The sequence below is a fragment of the Oncorhynchus gorbuscha genome, linkage group LG18 (genome assembly GCF_021184085.1).
Source record: "Oncorhynchus gorbuscha isolate QuinsamMale2020 ecotype Even-year linkage group LG18, OgorEven_v1.0, whole genome shotgun sequence".
Lineage (NCBI taxonomy): Eukaryota > Metazoa > Chordata > Actinopteri > Salmoniformes > Salmonidae > Oncorhynchus > Oncorhynchus gorbuscha.
In genome coordinates, this window is record NC_060190.1 from 41,796,982 (window position 1) to 41,823,044 (window position 26,063).

The 26,063-nt window shown below is 42.1% G+C and overlaps 2 protein-coding genes across 3 annotated transcripts; one reads left to right on the top strand and one right to left on the bottom strand.

Annotated features, from left to right (window-relative positions):
- The first annotated feature begins 1,506 nt into the window (after positions 1-1,506).
- Positions 1,507-7,343, top strand: inpp1 (inositol polyphosphate-1-phosphatase). Its single transcript, XM_046312598.1, has 6 exons — positions 1,507-1,793; positions 3,089-3,306; positions 3,476-3,536; positions 3,733-3,939; positions 4,166-4,334; positions 6,625-7,343. The coding sequence occupies exons 2-6, from the start codon at positions 3,103-3,105 to the stop codon at positions 7,151-7,153; spliced, it is 1,170 nt and encodes a 389-aa protein (XP_046168554.1). The 5' UTR covers positions 1,507-1,793; positions 3,089-3,102; the 3' UTR covers positions 7,154-7,343.
- Positions 7,344-8,668: 1,325 nt separating this feature from the next.
- Positions 8,669-19,734, bottom strand: LOC124003937 (dnaJ homolog subfamily C member 14-like). 2 transcript variants are annotated; one of them, XM_046312590.1, is made up of 7 exons: positions 19,421-19,734; positions 17,247-18,824; positions 16,819-16,925; positions 15,038-15,157; positions 14,546-14,706; positions 12,915-13,020; positions 8,669-11,122 (listed from the first exon to the last, which is right to left on the bottom strand). In XM_046312590.1, exons 2-7 carry the CDS (start codon positions 18,546-18,548, stop codon positions 10,804-10,806), a joined length of 2,115 nt encoding a protein of 704 aa, XP_046168546.1. In that variant the 5' UTR covers positions 18,549-18,824; positions 19,421-19,734; the 3' UTR covers positions 8,669-10,803. The 2 variants fall into 2 exon arrangements, with proteins under 2 accessions (XP_046168546.1, XP_046168547.1); XM_046312591.1 differs by having other exon boundaries at positions 19,375-19,734.
- Between the last annotated feature and the right edge of the window lie 6,329 nt (positions 19,735-26,063).

Consider the following 26,063-nt stretch of genomic DNA (forward strand, 5'->3'; position numbering starts at 1 on the left):
AGCAATTCACTTTTTGTCCTGAATACAAAGTATTATGTTCGGGGCAAATCCAATACAACACATTACTGAGTACAACTCTCCATATTTTCAAGCATAGTGGTGGCTGCATCATGTTATGGGTATGCTTGTAATCGTTAAGGCCAGGGGTGTTTTTCAGGATAAAAAATAAATGGGGAAGAGCTAAGCATAGGCATAATCCTAGAGGAAAACCTGATTCAGACTGCTTTCCACCAGACACTGGGAGATTAATTCACCTTTCAGCAGGACAATAACCTAAAACACAAGGCCAGATCTACACTGGAGTTGCTTACCAAGAAGACAGTGAATGTTCATGAGTGGCAGAGTTTCAGTTTTGACTTAAATCTATTTGAAAATCTATGGCAAGACTTGAAAATTGTTGTCTAGCAATGATCAACAACCAAATTGACAGAGCTTGAAGAATTTTAAAAGAATAATGAGCAAATGTTGTGTGGAAAGCTCTTAGAGACTTGCCTAAAAATGCTCACAGCTGTAATCGCTGCCAAAGTATGTATTAGTGTTTATTTTAAAAAATGCTTTACAACTGTTATAATTTTTCTTCCACTTTAACATTACACAGTATTGGCTGTAGATCGTTGACAATTATTTACAATTAAATCCATTTTAATCCCACTGTGTAACAAAACAAAATGTGGAAGAGGTCATGCGGTGTGAATATTTTTCTGAAGGCACTGTAGGGAATAAGTCATTGTCTAATTGTTTTTCAGCCTTGTCTCTCAGTGCTACAGCTAAACTGTATTGATCAGTCCCATGAAAGCTCCTATCAGTCAGCCAGACAGTGGTTATGTCCCAAACGACACCCCATTCTCTTTATAGTGCTCTACTTGTATGGCTTTTGGTCATATAGGTCCTGGTCAAAAATATTGCACTGTAAAGGGAATAGCTTGTTATTCTCCATGCAGGCCTACTACAGTAATGATTGATGTATGCAGTATGATAATGGATGCTTCTGGTGGTAATAGAGACAATAGGGCGCCACTAAAGCCATTTCCTCTTCAATTGCGTCACTTACTGGAATTCTCTTACTGCTGTGTTCATATCAAATGACAAATGCACATATGATTAGATTTGTTTAGGTCACAGCTGCCTTGGATTGAGTATATATTATTGATGTGCCAATGTGGAGAAGAATAGGCTTTTATTCAACACTTTAAATGCTGTGTTGCATAGCTGTCTTCTCCGTTCACCTTTCTATGTAAAGATAAATGTATTGAGGGATGTAGAATCGTTTTTAATTTAAAATAATTCATAGGCCTACTTAATAGGGCGTAGGGTCTAGGTCTAGAACTGGTGCAGTTCAAGTTGTCACATTGTAGCTAAACTAACGTAGCACGTGTAGACATATTGCAGCAAGATCATACGACTTTACACACTAGTAGGCAGGCTACAGTACTACATTATTCTAACCTCCGCCCACGTCGGCTGCGATGGAAAAGCCTTCGCGAGCTCAGTGGAAAATCACCTCCGTCCGCCCTTCCGATACGCAAAAACATCCGCACCGACGTAATCAAACAAGAACAGGAAACTACGTTCCTGGAGTAGGGAAATTATATCCCGAGATTGAATTGTCGCCCGTAGCCTATTTGTTTTATTGTAGCCGACTGTAGACTAGCACACGGCATTACACCCATTCAGAAACATCCTTAGCCTGCATTGACACAGGAAACATTAAGCAGATTGGACCGTGACAGCTCAGCTTTGAAAGGCGTTAGACGAGAAAATACCCTAATACGAATCAGCCGGAACATTTCCCGGTAAGAGTCAAATAAATTACAATGTTTTTATATAAAGTAGCGTTCACTGTTGATAGCTTGTTTATATAAACACGTTAACTTTATTTCTAGGTCCATGTTGCTCAAATAGCCTACTCAAGTGGCGAGTGGGTTAGGTTTTTTCACTAACGTAATCAACTACAAAGGCGTGAAATATGCGCACGTAGAGTAGCCTATATTCTGGATGGATTGACCGCAATATTTGAATTGAAATTATTAAGCATTTATATGCCTGGTCGTGCTTGCTTTTCTGTTCTGCGTCACTGGTCTCTGTGTCAATGGGACACACTCTTTCCACGCCACTTCGATAAAATGTGATTTATTTACATAGCAGGTTAGGAAAGTATTTCCCCTAACCCTTTTCCTAACCTTAACTTGAGTTTCCTAACCTGCTACGTCAATTTTCCTAACCTGCTGCATGCTCTCCTATCCTGCTACGAAAAAGTAACTTCTGTATCGAAGTGACATTAAGATATTGTTTTCCCTGTGTCAGTTGCCTATTATTGACCATGAACTCTTGTCATATTTGAACAAGACTGTAATCAGTTTAACTCTTACAGAATTACAATATTATATTTTAATGTTAATATTTTGTCTTAAAACATTACGTGTTTGCAGTACCATAACCAGAGTAAAACTTTGGCTGTATTCAGTTTAAAAAATATATTGCCAGTCCAATGGGGCAACCACACAGCTGACTCAACTTACCCAAATTCCATAAGTGCCAATATTTTCCACTTTGATAATAACGAGCAAACAGACATATCAGTTTTAGGCTATGGGACTTATTTGCATGTGGATAGAGAGTGCATGGTTTTATAAAACAGGCTATTGAATGGGGGTCATTATTTTTCTTTGCTCTCACTTACGTAGAGATGTCCTAGTTTCATTATTACAGAGGCTATAATTAGGCATGCACTCAGAGGCAGGCCACATACATTCATTAACTATCAATATCAGATCAGACCTCCCCAGGTAACCCAGTTAATTGCTTCTTTACAACCTCTACAGAGTTTGTCTTTGACATCTTCAATATCCTTTCCCCATTGAGAGAAGCTATGGCCTACAAGGCTGTGGCTAATCATTGTCACTTTTATCTGGAGGGTCACAAGGACATTTTGTAACCCCTTAGGTCAGCCACTCGCAGCATAATTTTCTGGGGGAAACAAACCACCACTATCTCTGACCCCATATCTAAGGTACTATCTAAGGCCCTGTTAGCCAGCACAGGTATTAACGGTGTTGGCCATCTCTCTCTGTCTCTCTATATCTTTCAGGTCAGGTGTCAAGTATGGCTGATCTGCTGAAGCTGCTGCTGCGTGTGGCAGAGAAGGCGGCCAACGTGGCACGCGTGTGCAGGCAGGAGGCCCCTCTCTTCCAGCTGCTGGTCCAGGAGAAGACTGGAGTGGATAAGAACAAGAAGTTTGTCCAGGACTTCAAGACACTGGCTGATGTTGTGATCCAAGAGATGATCCGCCATGATGTTGGAGCTCAGGTACAGGAACCAAAACACTTCTCATGTTATCATGATGAGGATTGTTTCATGTTTGAAATATTTCCAGGCAAGCCTCTGGAGGATTTGTGGCATATCCCTCTCTAGTATAATCAAATGTTTTTGGCAATCTTAATTAACCCTCTACTCGTTTTATCCTGTTTTACCTTAGTTTCCTGAAATGATTGACCACATACAAGGAGAGGAGTCTAACAAGTTTGAGAATGGACTAGGTTAGTAATAACACCCACAGTTCAGTAAAACGTATTACTATGTAACAATATGTTAATACAATGCAGGTACATGACTAATAACAGGGTTATAACATTGGTATAAGCGCAACATAATACAATGCAACATGTACTTTTTAATAACAGTAGACCTGTTGATGACATGTTGACTGTGTGTGCATTCATGCGTGCATCCCAGGGGAGAGTGTGATAGTCACAGTGTGTGGGACGGAGAAGGAGACCGCAGCCCTGCTGGCCACAGTGCTGGATGGGGACCAGACGGCAGCAACTCTCCTGGCGCGTGCCATCCACCAGGACGCTAAGCTCACACTCACTGACACTGGGACAGACGACCTCCACATACCCCTCAGCCCCTCTGACCTGGGCATCTGGATAGACCCCATCGGTAACACCTGACCTAGAGTCACTATTTAAAAACAAGATTTGTTGTATCTCCGTAGACATACATGAATGGAAATTATGGATAATGTCTAGCACTGAGCAGATCCACTTGTATTGTATGGTGTAATTACTACACCTACGCCATGGGAGAGATTTGTCCTTGTCCTTTAACACTGTTATAAGCATGGCATTGTATGTATGTTGTTCCTATCGGTTTGGTTGTCGTTCAGATGCCACCAGCCAATACATTGAAGGTCGTGAGGAGGCAGCGGTGGAGGGGCGTCTCTGTCCGTCAGGTTTGCAGTGTGCCCTGGTCCTGATCGGGGTTTACCTCCGCGCTACTGGGGAACCCGTCATGGGGGTCATCAACCAGCCCTTCAACCACAAAGACCCAACAGGGTGAGACTCTAGAACAGGGGTCTCCAACAGGTAGATCACAAGTTACCAGTAGCTCGCAGCCCACCTAATGAGTCGCTCGCCAATCAATTCTAAAAGTACATGCGTCCTTCCATCGCAATGTCATAAACATAAAGCTCCCTGCTACTATCAAATCAAAGCCACATTGACGTTATGCCAACTCTGGTTAGCCACTATTTGCTTAAAAAGCCAAACATAACACAATACCTGCAAATTCATTTCCAGCAATATGGCCCTGTCTGTATGGTATGTGCATTTGTCAATCACTCCATATGTAGCCAGTTAGCAAAGCTAATCATAACCGTTTTGTGGGTAGACAGACTTTCCCCCAAAATCATCTCAATTAGATGTTAACTGCAAAGTAGGCTTACCTGGCAGAACTATTGTTATTTTTTATACCCCATTTTCATGATATCCAATTGGTAGTTACAGTCTTGTCCCATCGCTGCAATTCCTGTACGGCTCGGGAGAGGCTAGGGTTGAGAGCCATGCGTCCTCCGAAACACAACCCTGCCAAGCCGCACTGCTTCTTGACACACTGCTCGCTTAACCCTGAAGCCAGCCGCACCAATGTGTCGGAGGAAACACTGTACAGCTGGCGACCATGTCAGCGAGCATGCGCCCGGCCTACCTGACAGAACTATAAATGATAATTGTTTGTATCAATTGGGTGGCCATTGAAACATTACTACATTGACACATTCCTCTTTTGCCAGATGTGCAATTAAAGGGGAATTACACTAAAATCTAAATGTGTTAATTTTTAATCTTCCAGAAATGGTGTTCTGATGTGATTTAAGCATTGATATGGACATCCATTTTCGTTGATACTCTATGAATAATTGTAATATTGAGAGTCTAAAAACATTTTAAAAAATCCCAAACCAGGAAAAATAAAACAGAGAACTGAATTTAATTTAATGGGGCCTGTCATGCCGAATAGTGTTTATCAACCATTATTTTATTAGGTAGAGTAACCAGGGATGAGTTGCATGGTAGAGACGAATGTGCCTATTTGAAAGCATTAAAAAAATGTAGCTCACAACAGGTTACATTTTTTTTAAAAGTAACTCTCATGCTAGAAAAGGTTGGAGATCCCTGCTATAGAACCAGAACAGCAATCAGTTCTGACACCAGGGGCATCATTTATAAACGCTGCGTATGTACAAAATATACCCCAAAACGTGCATTCGCCAGTTTTAACGCAAAAGTAGGTATTTATAAAAATGTTACTTGATGTGAGAATGTGCTTAATTTCGTGCAAACTTTAGACTATGAAAGCACCCAATTTTTGGTGGTTAAAGTTTTGCATCGCAAGCAGGCAAATGGGGGATATGATGACTACGGTAGCTTATTCATAAAACCCCCAAAACTGAAAAGTATAACAATATTCAATAATTTGTCGTTAATGAGAAGAGCGGAGATCTTCCTGACCTTTTCTGACTGTGATGGTTTCAAATTCCCAAAGAAGCCTATTCAACAAATTAGGATACAATTTGTCCCATCTCTCATTTAATCTGACCTAATTCACAGTAGTAAATAAGGTATTTCAAATATTGTGCTCCATATGATCCGGAGCGCGGTTAAAATTAAAACATAACAATAGAATTCACAGTTCACCTTGTAATTTCAAATGTTTGAAGTGGGCATCGACAATGTTTCAGAATTCGCGGGAAGCGAACTATTTCAGAAATAGTCACTCCTTTCCTTTGCTACAGCAAAATCACTGGGGGGGGGGGGGATGTAGCAACACTCCTGAGAACAGTTGATCTAATTTGCCATGGCTCTATCTTTTAGAAACTGCTGTGGCCTAATTTCAAAAGTTACAAATTAAAACAGAAAATAAGGGGGTTATTGTCACTATAAAAGCTAAATGATGTGCTTTTTCCAGGCGGAATTATAATGCTTGTTCACGATGCGCATAGTTTACGACAATTCTGATTTATAATGGAAAATATGTGCAAGTATGGCATGCGGCAAGTTTATAAATCTCAATATGTTTTGACTTAGTCTTTTCAGAAATGTTGCACACAGATATTTAGTGTGAAATTTACTCAATTGTTATGAGGCCACTGGGTTATGGTCAATGCTATTTCAGTTCAGTTGATTCAAATAACTAATTGTTACCAATTTATGTATTGGAACGTTTTTATTTTCAATTATAATTAAACCTGTCTGACACAGAAATAACATACTCAATAATGCTCAGTTCTCACCAACAAAGCTGCCTTTGTCAATAACATGTTTGATGTGATGTACATATTTGTTGCAGCTGGAAGGGGAAGCATTTCTGGGGTGTGTCGTGTGGGAGCGTTAAAGCCTGCTCAGTGCTCAGACCTAAAGACAGACCTGCAAAGACGACAGCAGCGGGAGGACCAGGGCTCTCAGTGGTGATGAGCTCCAGTGAGAAGCAGGCAGTGAAAGAGGCCTTGGCCCCTCTGTGCGGGCCTGACAGGCTGATGTACGCCTCGGGGGCCGGATACAAGATCCTGTGTGTGATCCTGGGCCTGGCTGACGTCTACGTCCTCTCAGAGGGCAGCACATTCAAGTGGGACTCCTGTGGCCCCCATGCCCTGCTCCGTGCACTGGGTGGGGGGATGGTGGACCTTAAAGAGTGCCTCCACTCCTCTGGCTCCAGCCACTGTCAGGGGGGGCACCAGGACCAAGGGGAACTGACCTACCACCAACCCCACACAGAGAGCACTGGGGCAGACCACTGGGCCAACCAGGGAGGCCTGGTGGCCTATCTCAACTGTCAAATTCTCCATAGGGTTATTGGGGAACTGAAGGGCAAGTTTTAAAGGAAGAGTAGCTGATGATGGTGGGCACAAGTATCATTGCTTATAAGGTTGTGCTGCTTAATATTCTATTTTTGGAGGGTCAGTGGTGTTTTTCTATCAACTATGCTGTCCAAGTTATTTTTAACAGCTATATATTTGCAAATGTAAATATATGAAGGAATATAAACATGTTATTAAACTAACTGCAGTATTTGGTATGTTTAAAGGTGTTTTGTAAAATATTAAGATATACCTAAATGGAAGGTCTTTTTAGTTACTGGTTCTCTCATTGTCAAGTGTGTTGGTGGCAAATCAAACTTCAGGGAAGACCGGAGTGCTGTTTTAAGTATCCCATTTATCCCAAAGAAAGATAATCAGAATTGAAAGATACAGGTATGAATGGGAACAGGCATGGTTCATGAAACAGTAGCACACACTGCACAGATAAAACATAATTTTTGTCTGTCATACCAAAATATGGCTAATGGTAATAACCCTTTTAATTTGATACGGATTTCTGCTGGACCTACCAGAGTATCTCTTGATGACCCAGTTGAAGTTGTGGGACAGGGAGGTGTTTAGTAAATATCCCAGTGTCTCCCTTTTGACAGAAGCACTAATGGTGTGTGAGGTGATAGCGGAGAATACTCAAATAAGCTGGCTTCTGGAATCTGCAGCAGCCCAGAAAAGGCCTTTTATGGAAGAGAGGTGTGTTCTACACTGTTTCCATAGCGCTAGCTGTATGACTTCGGATAAGTCAGGTCAGAGGAGGAAAAAGACATGAAGTGCCTGTTTCATTTTTGGTTTACTGTAAATTAAGGATTAACTCCTTTGAGGGAATGGGGAAGAACTGTCACGTAGCGATGCCCAGTGGCTTTCTGGAGCTAATGTAGAAAACAGGTAAACCAGGTCATGAGGTTCACAAGGGTTTTGCTCTGTTATGGGATCAGGTTTGTTCAATAGAAGTCAACCTGTGGAGGAGATTATTTTCCACCATCACCTGCACCACTTCATTGACACACCCCAGAGACTAGTGGGAAACAGTAGTCCAGAGGTGTAGTCATTACAAAGAGCTGGATTCACTCCATAGCACTGAAGAGCTAAGTTGTACACCAATTTACATTTTAAAGGCAATGTTTCCGCATTAACAGAGACTGCATTCACGGTAAACTCTGCATATGTTGGCTCAGTCGGTATTAACCTTTCAATTTCAAGCACGCTATTGCGCTGAACTTCGGTGATACGGATTGAATCCAGCCCTAAATGTCACTGTCCCGGGTGTCTCTATGGTCTTCCATCAGAAAAACAGAGCCATCCTATAGGACCAGCAAGTTGTGTTGTGGACCACACCACTTGTATAAAAATGGGTGGGATCTAGTGTAAATTCTAAATGATTGAGTGTGCTCCAGAAGGGCCATTAGCAGGTCCCCTGGTTTCTGCTCCATTGGAATGACACAGCATTCTCCTGTCTTGTGAGTTGTAACTTTAAGACACAATTCAATCCACGTAATTCACAAAACAATGAAAGTCCATTCATCCATCTGTAGGAAATCAACTTTACTATGAAATCCAGAAAAAAGCTAAAATCAACTGAACAGTGATGTTTCACAATTGCAATAAACGCACACTTTCCTACCCCCCCAATACATTTTTTTTTAAATGCACATTTAACCCCCGATTGTCAGATTTTTTTGCAATCTTTGTTTTGCATATACTGTTTAAAAATATAATGGGGAAAAATTAAATGAATCTGGGATTAGAAGGTCCCCCAGCTCTACCACGCTAGGAGCCGTTAGTTGACTTGCCGTTTTAGGCTGCTACTTAGGCCATACATTCTCAAGTCAACTAGGGTATCTAAAACATAGTTGACAGCGCAAGCAATTCAGCCTAAAACTGAGATTAAATTAAACCTCCTATAATACCTCCAATTATGTGGACAATTGCATTATTTTTTTCACTGTAAAGAGAGCAAATAAACATGTGCAACAAGGGACCCTAGGTACCACTTAATCTCCTAACATCCACAGAATGACACAAATCAAAAGTACAACCAACAAGAGGCTAATGGAACTGATACCAGGGCCCGTATTCATTAAGCGTCTGAGAATAGCAGCACTGATCTAGGATCAGTTTAGCCTTTTCATGGACAGGCATGATCCTAGATCAGCTCTGAGAAGCTTGATTCATATTGCCCCAGACCTCTTAACATTTAAGAGGAATTAGACAATTTTACCACATTTATTTCCAATACGCCATCTCCACAGGAAAAACAATGATTTGCCATAATGAGTAGAGACATTGTTAGAGATCTGAATTCTGTTCGCTCTATCCCTCTTCAATCTGGAGTATATTGTCTGAGTGTGGGGTGAAAGCAAAGGCAGTGGTAGCTTTTCTTTGAAATAAAATGTGGTGGTAAAAGAACTGTTACTGTTGACATTCAGCTCCCCTGTCTTTCAATCAACCTTTAAACAGTTGGAAAGTAAATGTCAAAGAGTAGCCTCTGATAACTAATCTTTTACACTGCACAGTCATTGTGTTCTCAATGGAAACTTTGTTCCCTCCAATCTTTAAAGGGTGCCGAGATGCAATTAGGAGCTGAAACTAGCCTTTTCTTGATCCATAGGATGCCTTCCAGACAATAACACCAATACTTAGAGACTGAAAGCAGTAAATAACCTAGGTCCTTGACTCTCACAATATAACAGTCTTACTTTTAATGTGAACCTGCTTAAGTTTGACGCCTCATCATAGTGCTTCTACGTGGGATTCAATTTGTTGAGAGACAGATTAAAGTATTCACTGTACTCTAGACAGAGTTGATATCTACATTTGGCAGAGAGACAACTTTCACTCACCAACTTACTTTCCAATAGTGACAAATGTCACAACTATGCAAACGTTCACTCTAACTTCATTAAAAGTAATAAAAATGGCAGAAAATCAGTTGCTCGAATGATAATCTAACCAGGTAACAATTGATCAAAGAAGGCAATGGGCGGAAGGATGGGTGTGTCAAAGCAGTAACGGGCAGACCAGCCCTCTCTGGAGACCGTCTTCTCCCAGGATGTAGCTTGAGCCGTTCGATCCAGCAATTCATAAATTCGGATTGGCTTCTTCCAGCCCTGTCCCCTCTCACACGAACACACACAGATTCACAGTCTTCGCCAAGACCCGAAGCAAGAATAGATTACCTTTTTAGTTTAAAAAAATAATTACAAACGTGTCAAGAACATAAGCGTCCAATGGCATGTAATGATGCAGGATTGTGCAGGGAAGTAAGACCTAAGGAAATGTGTTTGCATTGTTAGCAATAGGCGTGTGACATCAGTGGCATTGCTACAGCTGTTTCACGAGAAAAAAAACGACAAAAAAAAAAAACAATGTGAGGGGGAGAAGCAAAAAGACGGTCACCTCCTAACCCCAAATATACTTCAACTCTGAGTTAGTTCCGTCTTCTTCTACATGGTCCAGACTCAAACCTCTGGCTCATTGCGTCTGTATTGTCAGTCTTTTGATACATGAGGCAGCCCCTGACCCGTGTGAATCTTCCTGAGTTTGACTGATCCTTCAATTTATGTACAGTAGGGGGAGGTCCAGGCTCGTCGACAGACATGGCCGTGTGTTGAGTGTCCCCGTGTTGCTACGATGACACGTCATAACAATGGCCGCTCTCACCTCTGGAAGGGCTTGCGGACTTTCCGCCTCCTGCGGGGCGGAGGCTTGCCTCCGCTATCGGCCCACGTCTCACTGGGCTCCGGTCGGAGCCCTCCCGGGGGCATGAAGAAGCCAGTCTGTGGTGGAGGGGAGAAAGGTCCACTAGGTCCGGGTCCAGCACCAGAGGGCTGGTGGGGGGTCGGTCCTGAGGGGAAGAAACCCCCGTTGGCAGCCATGTCAGGGGGAGGTCCCCCTTGGAAGATGCGGTTGAAGAAGTTCTGCAGGTCAGCGGGGTTGGCCGGGCCTGGAGGAGGGTGCTCTGGGCCTGGAGGTGTCCTGGAAAGCATGGGAGCAGAGTAACATTCATTCTAAAAACATTCTTTACCTCAAGACACTTCAACAAGTGACTCCAGGAAAATAAAGAAATAGGAGCACTCACCGTCTACATATATCTGAGTTTTATTCACGGGACAAACAGGCTTCATCAGAGCCTTGGGTGGCCTTTCATTCCTTTTTAATCTAGCCTATATTTAACCCTGATGCAAGTCATAATGAGATAGTTGCACCTGCACTGACCACAGCACTGACCACTGCATGTGCTCATTTAGAGGGGTCGATCACATAACACCTTGGTTGAGTCCCAATAATCTCTCCTTTCTCCCAAAACATGCACTTATTCCCTTAATGGATTTGAAAGAAAATGACTGGTATATGGAAACTCTTCAGCCCAGTGGTCACCAACCAGTCGATTGCAATCGACTAGTTGATCTTCAAGGCATTCCTAGTTGATCACCAAACATTTCTGTAGAAAAGCCAACGATTAAAGGCAAACTCCTTTTCAGTATTGTTTTTTTTGTGTTGCGCTGTTGGCGATAGGTGCACTTTATTCAGAAGCCCTGCGCACCAGGTAGGCAAAGTGTTCCCATTTTTAACCATTTCATTTATCTGAAAAGACAAACTGTCTACCCGGCAGACCAGGAGATCTGTGGCTAAATCAAGTACGCCTACTGTGCTAGCCAATCAGACAGCTCAAACCACTGTGCATACCTACAGCGTCCACAAACCATGACCAGAGAGAGGCTGTCAAAGAATACAGCAAAGAGCTGCTTTTCTTATGAGTGAGTAAGTCGCTCTGGATAAGAGCGTCTGCTAAATGACTTAAATGTAAATGTAATGTATATATTTTATTCAGCACTGTCAACACTTTTTATTCAACACTATTACAAAACGCTCTTCTCTCTAATTCCCCTAGCGCTGCAGCTGCAATGAATGAGTAGCCAAGTGTATCGATAGCCTTGCATTTTTATTATTATTAGCAGCTTGTTGTATCCATTTTAATATCGAAGAGTATTTCACTTTCTCTGGTCATAGGAACAACATGAATTTGTGCCTGAGGCAGATGCAGTGCGAGTCGAGTTTCACCATCAGGAGGAAGACTGTGTCCCCTCCCCTCTCTTGTCAGTCTCACCAGAGGAAAGGAATTGAGAGAGCAGGGACCATGAGAGGCAGTCCCTCTGCTGCACTCTCCCTCCCTCCACTTAGACTAGTGCTATGTTCAAAACAACTGGGAACTCGGGAATCTCAGACTGCTGCCTTCAGTGTGTTCAAGACAACTGCAAACTCTGGAAAAACGAGATCCGACTGGGAAAAATCGTTTTGAACGGTCATCCTCGGAAACTCGGGCATCTTTGACCTCTTTTTTTTTCCAGAGTTCCCAGTTGTCTTGAAAGCACAACCATCAGTCCAGTAAAATAAAATGGATAATTATTAGCTAATTATTTCAATTTATGCTCAGCTGTGTATCGCAAGTGCTACACCAACTGATCTAGTTTGTTATCAAAGCTTGAGTTTTGATATATAATATGGTCTGAGAAGAACAATACTGGCAGGACAGGAATATATCCAATATGCTGTGATAATGTATTTGGCCTACTGCACAAACCTAATTTCTACATAGCTGTTTTATTAGGTTAATGTTAATGTAAAAAAAAAAAAAAAAGGTTGGGGACCATTTTTCTAGCCCATGCCTACACCATGCTTTTACAATTATGTGAAGTAGTTAAAGAGTGCAGACTTCATGAGGAAAATTAGATTATTGGAACGCAACCCTCCTTAACCTGGGACCAACCTGTGGCGCTGCGTGGAGCTACTGTTGTTCTTGGAGCCGAAGGAGATGTGATAGGGCACGCGGTGTGTGTCTGGAGAGATGCCTATCCTCTGGCAGCCGGCCCACTCTGAAAGGTGAGAGCGGAGAAGGTGACAAAATAATCAATGTGACAATACTGGAGCAAGCGGCTAGGAGGAGAAACAGTCTGACTTTAGGCGTCTTTATAACTGCATTGTCAGGAACGTGCTTGCAAGAAAAGGCATTTCACTGTACTTGTGCACGTGACAAAAACTTGAAACATAACATTATTTGGTAGCTTAGAATTTAATTTAGTTGTAGAGCTTTTGAGCCTGTCAGTTGGCTTGTTAGAGGTTCAAGCAGCGAAGCTGGGTGAAACCCCGATTGTATTTGTTGCCGTTTATTATTTTTCTCCTTCTGGCGATTTGGTGAAAAAAATGCAAATTCTTGTGAGATGTAAGGCCCAGGAGGGTGCAACTTTGCAAGATGGTAAAGGGCCAAGCGCCACACCCAATCATGCAATGCCATTCCAAATGGCTACACGGTGGCACTATAACAAGCGATTGAAAATGCAAACTTTTAAAGGTCACACCCCTTTACCGAGTGTCCTAGACTCCTGACATTTGGTACTTAGGTCCCTCCCCTCACAAGGAACACATTTGCCTCAAGGACCCTTAAGGGCCTGCCATGATGGATTTTCCGCCATTTTGAATTTTGTGAAAAACACTTAAGACGCTACTCTTCTGACACCTAATGACCAATCACCAAGCTCTCACAAATTATGTTTCTCCATTCTAGCAACTCAAAAAACATGGCCACTAACGACCAATAAACATTCACACAGAAATGTTCTGGCACATAAATTCATCATCTATTATTGAAAGTATATGTCACAGTTTAGATGGTACAATTTTTCTTTCTCTACACTATACTTGCTTATTTTGTCTCAAACTGAAATTAGCCGAACTATTCAAATGTTTGCAGCCAGGAAATGCCGGAGCTATTTCTGCATAGTGCATCTTTAAGTCAATACACAAAAGGCTATGGCATTAGCATCGATGAGAGCCAAACTATCCATGTGGGTGTCATTATAATTTAGCCCAAACTACCTCTTCCCCTACTGTATTTATTTATTTTGCTCCTTTGCACCCCATTATTTTTATTTCTACTTTGCACATTCTTCCACTGCAAATCTACCATTCCAGTGTTTTACTTGTTATATTGTATTTTCTTCGCCACCATGGCCTTTTTTTGGCCTTTACCTCCCTTATCTCACCTCATTTGCTCACATCGTATATAGACTTATTTTTCTACTGTATTATTGACTGTATGTTTGTTTTACTACATGTGTAACTCTGTGTCGTTGTATGTGTCGAACTGCTTTGCTTTATCTTGGCCAGGTCGCAATTGTAAATGAGAATATGTTCTCAACTTGCCTACCTGGTTAAATAAATGTAATAAAATTACACGGCTTGTCAAAGGAATTGGCTTGTTCGACAGTGACCGCATTGTAGTTGGCAATTGCAGACTTACTGATCTACAAATCACCTTGCATTATAAATAACTACTCAAAATTGACCCACAATGCATTACAGTTTTGACGTTCGTGAACACAGCCATAGTTAATCCAGTACCTGTGATGTCGTAGACTTTGCCATCCATGCAGGCGAAGTAGGTGATGCGTAGGCCTAGCAGGCTGGACTCGGCCCACAGGTCTCCCTCCTCGGCGCTGTGGCGTCTGTTACACTCTGCACAGAACCGCGCCTCAGCAGGCTCCCGGTCCATCTCAAACCTCCTGCACACACAGGGAGTAATAAGGGGGAGAGGAGTCAGCAACATAAACTAAACCATGCCGAATGGGATGCTCTTTGTGTCTGGCCTATGCTTGTGTTTCCTTTCTGTAATAAAGATTTCATAGCAAGCAAAATGTATAAATATAATTTGAGTGATTGTGAGTAGTCACCATATTAATTTAGGTAAATACTGTAAATGACAAGACTGAAGTGCAGGTAAATTATATTACTATTCAAATCCCTCACTTTCACAAAAGTCTGCAGGGTGTTGGTTGTAAATGTATGATATTTTTTCTAGATATTACAGATATTAATTCAGTCTGAGTGACATACCTGTGTTTACCCTCACACTTCGTACACATCATGGTGTTCATAGCTTCCTTCAGGTCATCCTGCAGTTTGGTGAGGAACTCATTCATCGACTTGGAGAGTTCCGTCTGTGCCATGCGCTTCCTGAGAGGACCAGGCAAACAAGTCAACGCCATATCAACTACACCAAACATCCCATCGGCCTTCAGTGCAGTCATTCGATCACGGTTTCCTGCATTTTAATTAAGTAATCTACTCACAGCACGTATTTTCTATGTATCCTGTTACTGAGGAACTAAACCAAACATCTCACAGGCCTTTAGATTGACTATACCATGCTAAGGACTAGAGGTCGCCCGATTAATCGGAATGGCCGATTAATTAGGGCCAATTTCAAGTTTTCATAACAATCGGATATCGGTATTTTTGGGCGCCGATTTGCCGATTTTTTTTATACCTTTATTTAACTAGGCAAGTCAGTTAAGAACACATTCTTATTTTCAATTACGGCCTAGGAACAGTGGGTTACAGCCTTGTTCAGGGACAGAATGACAGATTTTCACCAAGTCAGCTCGGGGAACCAAACTTGCACCTTACAGTTAACTAGTCCAACGCAATAACAACCTGCCTCTCTTGTTGCACTCCACAAGGAGACTGCCTGTTACGCAAATGCAGTAAGGCAAGGTAAGTTGCTCGCTAGCATTAAACTTATCTTATAAAAAACAATCAATCATAATCACTAGTTAACTATACATGGTTGATGATATTACTAGATATTATCTAGCGTGTCCTGCGTTACATATAATCTGACTGAGCATACAAGCATACACGTATCTAAGTATCCGACTGAGCATTGGTAGTTCAGAAGCAGGCCCAAGAACATTCATTCAAACAGCACTTTCGTGCGTTTTGCCAGCAGCTCTTCGTTGTGTGTCAAGCATTGCGCTGTTTATGACTTCAAGCCTATCAACTCCCGAGATGAGGCTGGTGTAACCGAAGTGAAATGGCTGGCTAGTTAGAGCGCGTTAATAGCGTTTCAAACGTCACTCGCTCTGAGCGAGCAAGTTGTTCCCCTTGCTCTGCATGGGTAACGCTGCTTCGATGGTGGCTGTTGTCGTTGTGTTGCTGGTTCGAGCCTAGGGAGGAGCGAGGAGAGGGACGGAAGCTATACTGTTACACTGGCAATACTAAAGTGCCTATAAGAACATCCAATAGTCAAAGGTTAGTGAAATACAAATGGTATAGAGGGAAATAGTCCTATAATTCCTATAATAACTACAACCTAAAACTTCTTACCTGGGAATATTGAAGACTCATGTTAAAAGGAAGTACCAGCTTTCATATGTTCTCATGTTCTGAGCAAGGAACTGAAGCTTTATCTTTCTTACATGTCACTTTTACTTTCTTCTCCAACACTTTGTTTTTGCATTATTTAAACCAAATTGAACATGTTTCATTATTTACTCCAGGCTAAATTGATTTTATTGATGTAACATATTAAGTTCAAATAAGTGTTCATTCGGTATTGTTGTAATTGTCATTATTACAAATAAATAAATATATAAAAATTGTCCGGTTAATCGGTATCAGCTTTTTTGGTCCTCCAATAATCGGAATCGGTGTTGAAAAATCATAATCGGTTGACCTCTACTAAGGACCAGTTAGGAATTTCAGATGAAGACATTACCTATTGTGAGAGGCCTGAGTTCTAACAGATGTTTTTTCTTGAAGGTGCAGTCATTTTATCATAGTTTCTGGCATTTGATTTAACTACTGATCAAGTAGTTAGGATGTCTTCTACTCACAGCTCGTATTCCCTCCGTGTCTCTGGGTTACTGACGATGTCCCAGGCAGCCCTGAGCACCTTAAAGGCCTCCCCAGCGCGCGGGTGCTTGTTCTTGTCTGGATGGATCTGAGAAAGGAAGGAAAAGAGAAAGATGGACAGATATAAGGGGCAGTGCAGATAATGTGCTGGATGGAGCAACTAAGGAAGGCTCAACAGGTTGGCTACTTCTAGTCATTCTCTGATTACTTTTATATTGTGGATATAAAACAACAAAGATACATGCAGCCAGGCAGAGCTAAGGGCAAAAATGCTTTGGCATGTGTTCTGACAGGCAAACCTTAAATTATTTGACCATAATGGCTACACACTCGCCAGTTGATCAGTTCCACTCATTTTTATCATTCACCTGTACTCATAAAATGTAATGCCCATCTCATTTAGACTCACCTGGACAGCCAACTGTCTGTAGGCCCTTTTTAGCTCAGCTTCAGTTGCGTAGGCCTCCACCCCCAACACTATAAAAGGGTCCAGCTCCTCTTCAGGGACCTGAGCCAGCGCCAGCAGTCTCTCCAGCTCCTGCCCAGGCTGGTACCTAACTGCTCCACCGGGAGAATCTGGGGTGAAAGGGGGCACCTGGGTGGTGGTGCCTCTCCTCCTCCTGAACCAGCCGCTGATCCTTTGCACCAGCGAGGCCACCCTCCTCCAGACCTTGGAGTCCTGCACCGCTGTCCACCACCGCTGGCCCCTCTCCCCGCCCAGCCGGACGAGCGTGAACCGAACCCACTGGGAACCCAGCAGCACCACAGCACAGAGGAGTCCGAAGCAGGTCAGGGAGACCTGCCAGACCCACTCCACCGACCGGATGCTCTTATCCACCAGGACCGTTCCAGTGCAACTCACCCTCTCCAGCACACGCCGGGCGTCCGCCTTCATTCCCGGCACGTCTGTGACCTTGTTGAGCAGCTGTGAGCAGAGGTCATACAGGGCTACCCCTGCGGCTTCCACGGCCACCCCGCAGCGGTGGGTCACAGAGACAATGAGCTCCACTACCATGTGAATACAGGAGATGCACCAGGGGCTGAGCGACTCTGACAGCAGCTCCCTGAAGGCCAAGGTAAGCTGGGTGCCTGTCTGACGCCGGCCCCGGCCCTGGTGGTGGTGGTGGTTGCGCCTCCGGGCCTGCTTGTGCCTCCCACCACCCGATGACAGGGACCCTTTTGGGAGGTAGGATGATGATGTAGCCTGGGTATTCTGCTCGGAGGCTGCCACCACTCCTCCTCCGCTGTTCCGGAAACGGCTTTTCCTCCCTCCGGCCCCTGAGCTCTTCCATCCAGACTCCCCGTTCATGCCAGGCTCCCTCCCGACTTCGTTTCGGCCTCCTCCATTCTCGTCTTCATCTCCACCCTCAGTCTCCTCATTTCCTTCTCTGACCACATGCTCCGCCCCTTCCTGTTTCAGAGAGACTTCATCCTCTTTGGCCTCTGAAATCCCACAATACTCTGCTTCTTCTGAGTCCTGGTTGATTAGAGTCGGGATATCCTGAGGGGTAGCTTTGAGATAGTCTGTCATGTCCTCTTTGGGAACTGGTTGATGAGTTTCCTCATCTCCTCTGACTTCCCACTGGTCAGGCATGGAGGTGGAAGACAAGAGGGTAGGAACACATGAGGGCAGCTCTTCAGGGCTCTCCTCAGCTGCCTCTACAGTCCATGTCTCTTCCTCCATCTCGCTCTCAGCCACCCCTTTCTCCATCTTCAGCCCTGTCTCTTGATTAAAGTGCCAAAAAAAAAAAGTATCCAATCTCACGGCAGGTAGGGACCTTGACCCATTCTCACTGACCGCACCTTCTCTGACACTACACTTCAGCAGGGCTGAAGTGTCAGATAAGGACGGCTGAATAATACTGGAATGGCAGGCGCCATTGTCCACAGTAGCCTGTCCAATGCAGAAACTTTGAAGGCATTGGATCAAGGATCAATCATTACAATCCTTGGGCACGACTGGCCTCATCTTGTATCTGGTTATTGCCTGTGAAAAGAAAGCGAGTTTAAACAGCCTTAACACTTTCACTTTATTTGCACTAGAACAAAGGGTATAATCTAAAGGCAAAGCTCACAAAGAAATGACATTAAATAGGATATGGAGTATCTGCATGCATCATTGGTATTATCAATTGTGTTTTCTACTGTAGTTTGCCTTGATCAATATTCTCCATAGCACGCTACATGACCGCAGCACTCAAAGAGCTGCTTCACATTGCCGACATTTTGAAAAGATAAACCAAACTCTAAAGCTCTCTGGTTGTCAGTAGTTGCACTAGCTAGAAATATAATTAATTTCTAAAACCATAACTGACTGGAATGGAATATATCAGAGAATACTGTGGGAACTCTTCGGTTCTAGCAAATTAGCTATTTCGCCAACGTCGCGAGCAAAATGACCAACTGTCTCAAGACTAACAGCTAGCTAACATTATTAGTTGCTCGTGTTTAGCTAACTAGCTACTGTAGCTAATGCAATTTAAATCATCTTAACGGCGGATTATTGATAATATTATTTGAGCTATTTTAATGCTTACACTGACGGAAATAACATTGGGAAAGATGACAGCCAGTACAACTCACTTTTCTCTTCCGTAAAGGAAGGGAAGATGATCAAATGTAGTCTTCCTTTCGTAGTGGCTAACTAACCCCAGCCCTGTAGCTGCTCCTCAAATTGACCAAATATGGCAAACAGAAATTCTAGTCGTAGAAAGAAAATGTAGTTATTGAATTGTGTATGAAACTATTCTTATCCTGTATTAGGAGAGTGTTTTCGTTCTGCTTATGCAGATATGATATATTTTTAATTATCTTGTTCTTGGCTATCGCTGTCCTTGCTGTTTGTCTTACTATTTTTCACTTCCGAGGGCAGCAGACACCTCACATAAACCACTAGTGAGACGCGAGAAAGAATAAGCACGACCAAGCAAGAATAAGGCCGTGTCCTGACCTCGGCCAGTTCCCTTCAAAATAAAAGTCAGCCAATGACGATGGTAAAAAATAATACACTTGTCGAAAATCGTAACATTTTATTTGGAATTTAGTTTAACAAACGAACAAAACAACAAAAATGAAAATAGTTCCTTAACGCAAATAATGTTACATTGACAATATTGTTAAAGATAGACTCAGCTAAATAATTTTGACATGAGAAGCCCCACAGATATTGGGTTTGTTTGACATGCCGACTGGTTGATCTACAAATCAATTGTTTTTTGTATCTTTATTTAACTAGGCAAGTCAGTTAAGAAATTATTATTATTATTTATTATTTACAATGGCGGCCTACACCGACTAAACCCTGTACGTTGTGTCCCATTCTACTCAGGAGCAACTCCACAGAGTTTACACCCCTAGCATCATCACTGATAATTTCATATTGGACATACACAAATTTCTGTACATTTTATTACAGTAAAATAAACATAGCTGATCCCTATAATATGCATTGACTCCTAATGAGCATATATTTTAAGAAGTGCAAAAATATCATAAGGATGAGAGAAATGAGAGTGATTTCACGCACCCAAGAAGGCTCAACCAATCACTTTACAGATTTGATTAATATTCATGAGTTGCGTCGGGAGGATAGGTTGAGACTTCTTGATATGTGACGTCACACAGATGCCCGTTTACTTGCTCGCCTGCATGGGCAGTAAATATGATTTGGGAAACCTAGCTTCAGTTTAATTAATTAGGAATAAATTAAAGTTTTACCAGCTAGCTATCAATAAATTTAAGTTTCACTGTCTGATCATTCATTAAACGAGTCCACAAATTGTTATTTGTACCTTTCCACAAACTGTCTGCTGCTTGATATGAGTAAATAAACCTAAATGTATCAAATAATAGGTCATCCACAATTAGTTGGCTAGTAGTGGCTACTGCCTAGCTAGCTACATTTCAGTAATATTTCTATCCTCCTAAATATGGTGGTTACTATGAGTGACTATGAGTTGAACATATTTGTCTTAAAGAGAACTAGTCACCAGTTAGTGTTGCCCATGGTGTCATCATGTCTAACCAGCAGTGGTGGAAAAAGTACTCTTATTGTCGTACTTGAGTAAAAGTAAAGACACCATAATAGAAAATGACTAAAGTAAAAGTGAAAGTCACCCAGTAAAATACTACTTGAGTAAAGTCTAAAAGTATGTGGTTTTAAATATACTTAAGTATCAAAAGTAAATGTAATTGCTAATATATACTTAAGTATTAAAGGTAAAAGTACAATTATAAATAATTTCAAATTTCTTATATAAAGCAAACCAGACGGCACAAGTGTCATTTTTCATTTTTCATTTACGCATAGCCAGGGGCACACTCCAACAATCAGACAAACACAGTATCTGTGTTTAATGAGTCCACCGGATCAGATTCTGTAGGGATGTACTCTTGATAAGTGTGTGAACTGGACCATTTTCATGTCCTGCTAAGCATTCAAATGGAACAAGTACTTTTGGGTGTCAGTGAAAATTTATGGAGTAAAAAGTACATTATTTTCTTGTAATGAAGTAAAAGTTGTCAACAATATAAATAGTAAAGTACAGATTCCACAAAAAAATACTTAAGTAGTACTTTAAAGTATTTTTACTTAAGTACTTTACACCACTGCTAACCAGTTAGTTATTATACCCCATGTGCCCATGAGCTCACGAGTCTGGCTAATGTCGTCGTTTGGTGTCCACGATTAGCTAACTATTAACTAACTAGTAGGCTATTGCATGGCCAGTGTGTGCACATTGCAATCCCTCCTCTGCGACAATGTTATTGGGGTGCGAGAATATCAGATATATCTTTTAATTTTAAGATAACTGTCATTGAAGTTGATGATTACTACTGTTTTTAAATCCGAGGCGAGAGAAATTGTCCACCATGTTTTATGTTTTGGTTTGGGCTCGGAGTGATTTCACGCACTCAAGAAAGGTCAACCAATCATCCGACAGATATTTGCAGCGTGTTCCTTTGCCCAAGCATTGCTGACCCATGCCCATTCTCACAACGTATGGATATGTAACGCCTGCTCCCACTCCCCCTCCCTGGTGTTCGAGGGTGCCAGGCTACCCGTCATCATACGCACCTGTTACCATCATTAGCTCAGCTGCGCTCACTGGACTCACCTGGACTCCATCACTTTGTTGATTGCCCCTGCATATATGTCTGCTCCTCTGGGTTGTTCCCTGTTGTAGCATTGTTTGTCGTGTCATGTTTATCTCCAGATGCTGTTCTTGTTCCATTGTATGTCTGTCTATACTAAATGGTTCAGTCCCTGTACCTGCTTCTCATCTCCTGTGTTTGGCGTTAAAGGATAGGGATTTTACGTATCAGCAAATGCCACATTCAAAACAACTGGGAACTCAAATCATGACGTCAGTGATCTTCAGGTCAGAAGGTCGGAGCTCTAGAAAGAGGCCAGAGTTCCCGAGTTAGATGAGCGCTCAAATCGATTTTTCTCAGTCTGAGCTAATTTTTTTCAGAGTTCCCAGTTGTTTTGAAAGCACGGAAGTTTGAAGTCTGAGATTCCGAGATCCCAGTTGTTTTGAAAGCGGGACAACTGCAATATATCAATCGATGACACAGTTGATGACATGGCATGCAACCATCGGTTGATGCATGTGTCATGACTGTTCTGTGAGGATCCAAATTGGTCAGATAAGCTTTGAAATAAATAACTTCAACCAGACCCCCTCTCACCCGCAGAGGTGGGGAGAAGGGAACTGGTGGGGTTGACAGCTCACGCCCTGTTGTAAATCAAGGAAAGAACATTCACCTGAGGGATGTGCCTTTGTTTCACAGATTTTCCTGCGGAAACTCTAACACATTCTAAAGTGAATAATGGAACAATCTTTCTAACAGAGAACGTGGGGAATGGTCTGAGGTAACCTAAAATAACACTGATGTCAGTTTGGTTGTTATTTTGTAATGTCATTAAAATTGTTATAAAGGAAATACTGTAACACACTACATTTACAAAATGTCCATCCTCTACGTTGTGCATAGTATATGAACAATGATGAAAGTGCTTTTGTTAAGAGAGGGATGTGAGTGGTAAGTAGTCACCACCCCTTTAAGTGAGATCAGAGAGCGTCTGTCACGTCTGTTCCCTCTCACCCCCCCCCCTTTCCCCTCCACCCAGCGCTTGAAGGTGCCAGGCTGTCCTAAGTAAAGTATCTTCGAAAGTGAATTTAAGTGGGACCATTCTACTACTCTTTTCAAATCACCGTAGTACGCTACTCTCAACAACCCCACTGGGAACTATCGACATGGCTGGCTAGCCTATCTTCAAATAAGCATCTTCCAGAGGGAATGTAAGTAGAATAAACTCTGTAGTTCTGTTCAGGACTACACGACAAGTCACCGGATACCGGACGACCAGCAGAGGAGAACAACAGAGGAACCCCGTTTGGACAATCAGAGCCTTACAAGTGTAAGAAGGCCCTGTCTACCAAGAGAAAACAAGGATTTTCAAAATCTTTAGATCTTTAGAGTATAATTCCGGAGATGGTAACTCTTTAAAGAACGCTCTCGTGGTTCCCCAAATCCCAATGAGTTAATTGTTACGTGATTCAATTAATCGTTAGCTGATTAGATAAATAACAGTCATCAGATTAATGAAAGTAAAGTAACAACACATGCAAGGGGGAATATGACCAATGACTTTGCCTACGGCTTTAATAGGAAAGGACATTTTGCCAACGGTACACAAACCACAACCTTGTTTCCCCTAGATTAATCCAATCTTTGCAAGAACAAGTTTACGCTCGCTCAAAAATGTTTCTAATGATACTTTAAATGGCAAGAAAATGTGGATGAATGTGGCGTTAATCATAATGTTTCTCTTTATATAAACAAAAAGATATGGGTCTGCAATTGTATTATCTTTAAGTAATTATCTTCAAATTAGTCTATAAAGGACTAATAATTAAATAATAATTTAAAGACTAGAATTATAATAGGCTAACTATTTTCTGACTTATTCCCTATTTAAACAAAACGAGTCATTGTTTATTCAACAATGCAAACATGGATATCATGCAGTCACTTTTTCCTACTGTCAAACACCATCCATTTTCTCATGTCTGCCTTCTCCACCCACCCACACACTCCCCGGTGCATTGCATTCTCTAGCCTATTTCTGCCCATTCCGGATGCTGTATTAAAGTGTGTGTGTGTGTGTGTGAGAGAGAGAGAGAGAGAGAGAGAGAGAGAGAGAGAGAGAGAGAGAGAGAGAGAGAGAGAGAGAGAGAGAGAGAGAGAGAGAGAGAGAGAGAGAGAGAGAGAGAGAGTATGTACTTGTGTGTGTGAGAATAGTCTGTGTCTGTGTGTGTGAGAGAGAGTGTGTACTTGTGTGTGTGCGAATAGTCTGTGTGGGCTGTGAGATCAACCAGGGCTTTCAGAAAGGGGAGGTCTGGGGAAGAGAGAGGTAGGAAAGGGGGGCTGGCAACCGGCAGGGGGCACAGCTCACTCTCCAGGGGATTTGTGTCAATCAGTGACAGGCAGGGGATGGATGGATATAAAGGAGGAGGGATGGACTGAACATACTGTGGGTGTCCTCTGCCTCAGAAGACCTAAAAATATCATCTATATTCACACAATTACATGTATGACGAACTTGAAGATAGCCAATCTGATATTTTAAGAGAGCAATCATTATTTCGTATTCAAAACTAAATCTGACTGATCTGGTTCAACTAATAGGCCTACTATTATTTGAATGTTAGGAAAGTGTACTATAGGTCTAACAGACGAAGTAATACATTTCATACACATGTATTTTGATATCTAGAAAAAAGTATTGCTTATTTGCACGGCTGGCCCGCTTATTAGGCAGGATTAGGCGGCCACAATGGCTGCAGAGTGACGAGGCGGCATTTTCTGAGCTAAACTGGCCAAGCCGCACCTCCAACAACAACACATAAAACCTCACTTAATTCTGCCCCAAAACACCGACAATTTCTCTCAACCAGTGGCATATGGGCTTTTTAGGTGAGCGCTGATGTCGCCCTAAGCAGTGCCCACTTTGTCCATTCCCAGCGTGCCTCTCCAGGATGCTGTTGGAGAGAAGCAACTCTGCGGTGCTCCACCAACGTTCCGTCCAAATAATTAGCGAACATAAATCGTGTAGCTGATATAGGATATGGTAGACAGTATGTAGCCTTTTCTGTAGCCTACAGCCTGGAGATACAATGTATGACACTGTAATGAGACGAAGAACATACAGGTTTCTCAGATCAAATAGCCTAACCTAAATGGCACTCAATCAAATAAAAAATGAGTTGTCATGTTAACAAACAACATATCCTAAAAGCAGGACAGGTCAAAGTAAAATGGACAATATGGAATGGACAATCATCTGTTGTCCAGGAGTTTCACCCCATTGTCATGATCAGTGGGTTCAAGTTTGTATCTGCACATTTTTGACAAGCTGATCATAATGAAAAATAAAATACTTCTGCATTTCCTGCTGTGAAACACATTGCAAATAGGCTCATGATAAAGTTGGGTAGCTGATATTCAGAGCTTAAATAGCCAAATTGATTAGTCACAGAAATCAGGACTAATAAACCAATGCAATTACCTGGTTTACAAATGGTGGGCCTACTACATGGATAAAATTCTATTGCAGGCCAACATGGTAGGCTACACCCCAGTAAGCATATGGTGACGTCTTTTGGATGTCCTTTTTTGGTCCTGTCTGGATATGTTTTTTTGTGTTTTACAAATGGTAGGCTTACCACATAGATGTGCTTTCATAAAATTCAATATCAGACAACACGGTAAGCTACACCTCAGTAAGCACGGACCGACGCCAACACCTTTTGGACGTATTTTTTTTGGTACAGGACTGACACCTTTTAGACGTCTATGTTTGGTTCAGATTTTGTTCGGTCTAGACCAGCCTTGATTTGGCCCAAACATAGATGTCTATAAATGACTTATTTTCAAATTTCATTCAGAACCAAAAATGAGCCTGATTTCAACATCCAGAAAATACATATTTTGAACGTTTGTAAAATATTTCAACATCATGAAAATAAGTATTTTCAACTTTCATTTTTTGGTCTCGACTATGGCGGCAGAAAGGCAAGGACCAGCCCTGCTTATTTGGTTGAGAGGGCTCAGATAGAACATGTCAGCATGCTTCATCGCCTACATGGTGACCCGAAGGAGGGACATGATAGAGACAATGTGGCTTTGTACAAAATCACATATACTCAACATAAACCAT

Bases quoted from the DNA above. Each gene is read 5' to 3' on its own strand.
- inpp1 (XM_046312598.1), top strand. From the start codon at position 3,103: ATGGCTGATCTGCTGAAGCTGCTGCTGCGTGTGGCAGAGAAGGCGGCC. The intron at 3,940-4,165 runs GTAACACCTGAC...GTTGTCGTTCAG, and splicing joins CATCTGGATAGACCCCATCG to ATGCCACCAGCCAATACATT. The intron at 4,335-6,624 runs GTGAGACTCTAG...TATTTGTTGCAG, and splicing joins AACCACAAAGACCCAACAGG to CTGGAAGGGGAAGCATTTCT.
- LOC124003937 (XM_046312590.1), bottom strand. From the start codon at position 18,548: ATGGAGAAAGGGGTGGCTGAGAGCGAGATGGAGGAAGAGACATGGACT. The intron at 14,707-15,037 runs GTATGTCACTCA...CTGTGTGTGCAG, and splicing joins AAGTGTGAGGGTAAACACAG to GAGGTTTGAGATGGACCGGG. The intron at 11,123-12,914 runs GTTGGTCCCAGG...CATGCTTTCCAG, and splicing joins AGCTCCACGCAGCGCCACAG to GACACCTCCAGGCCCAGAGC.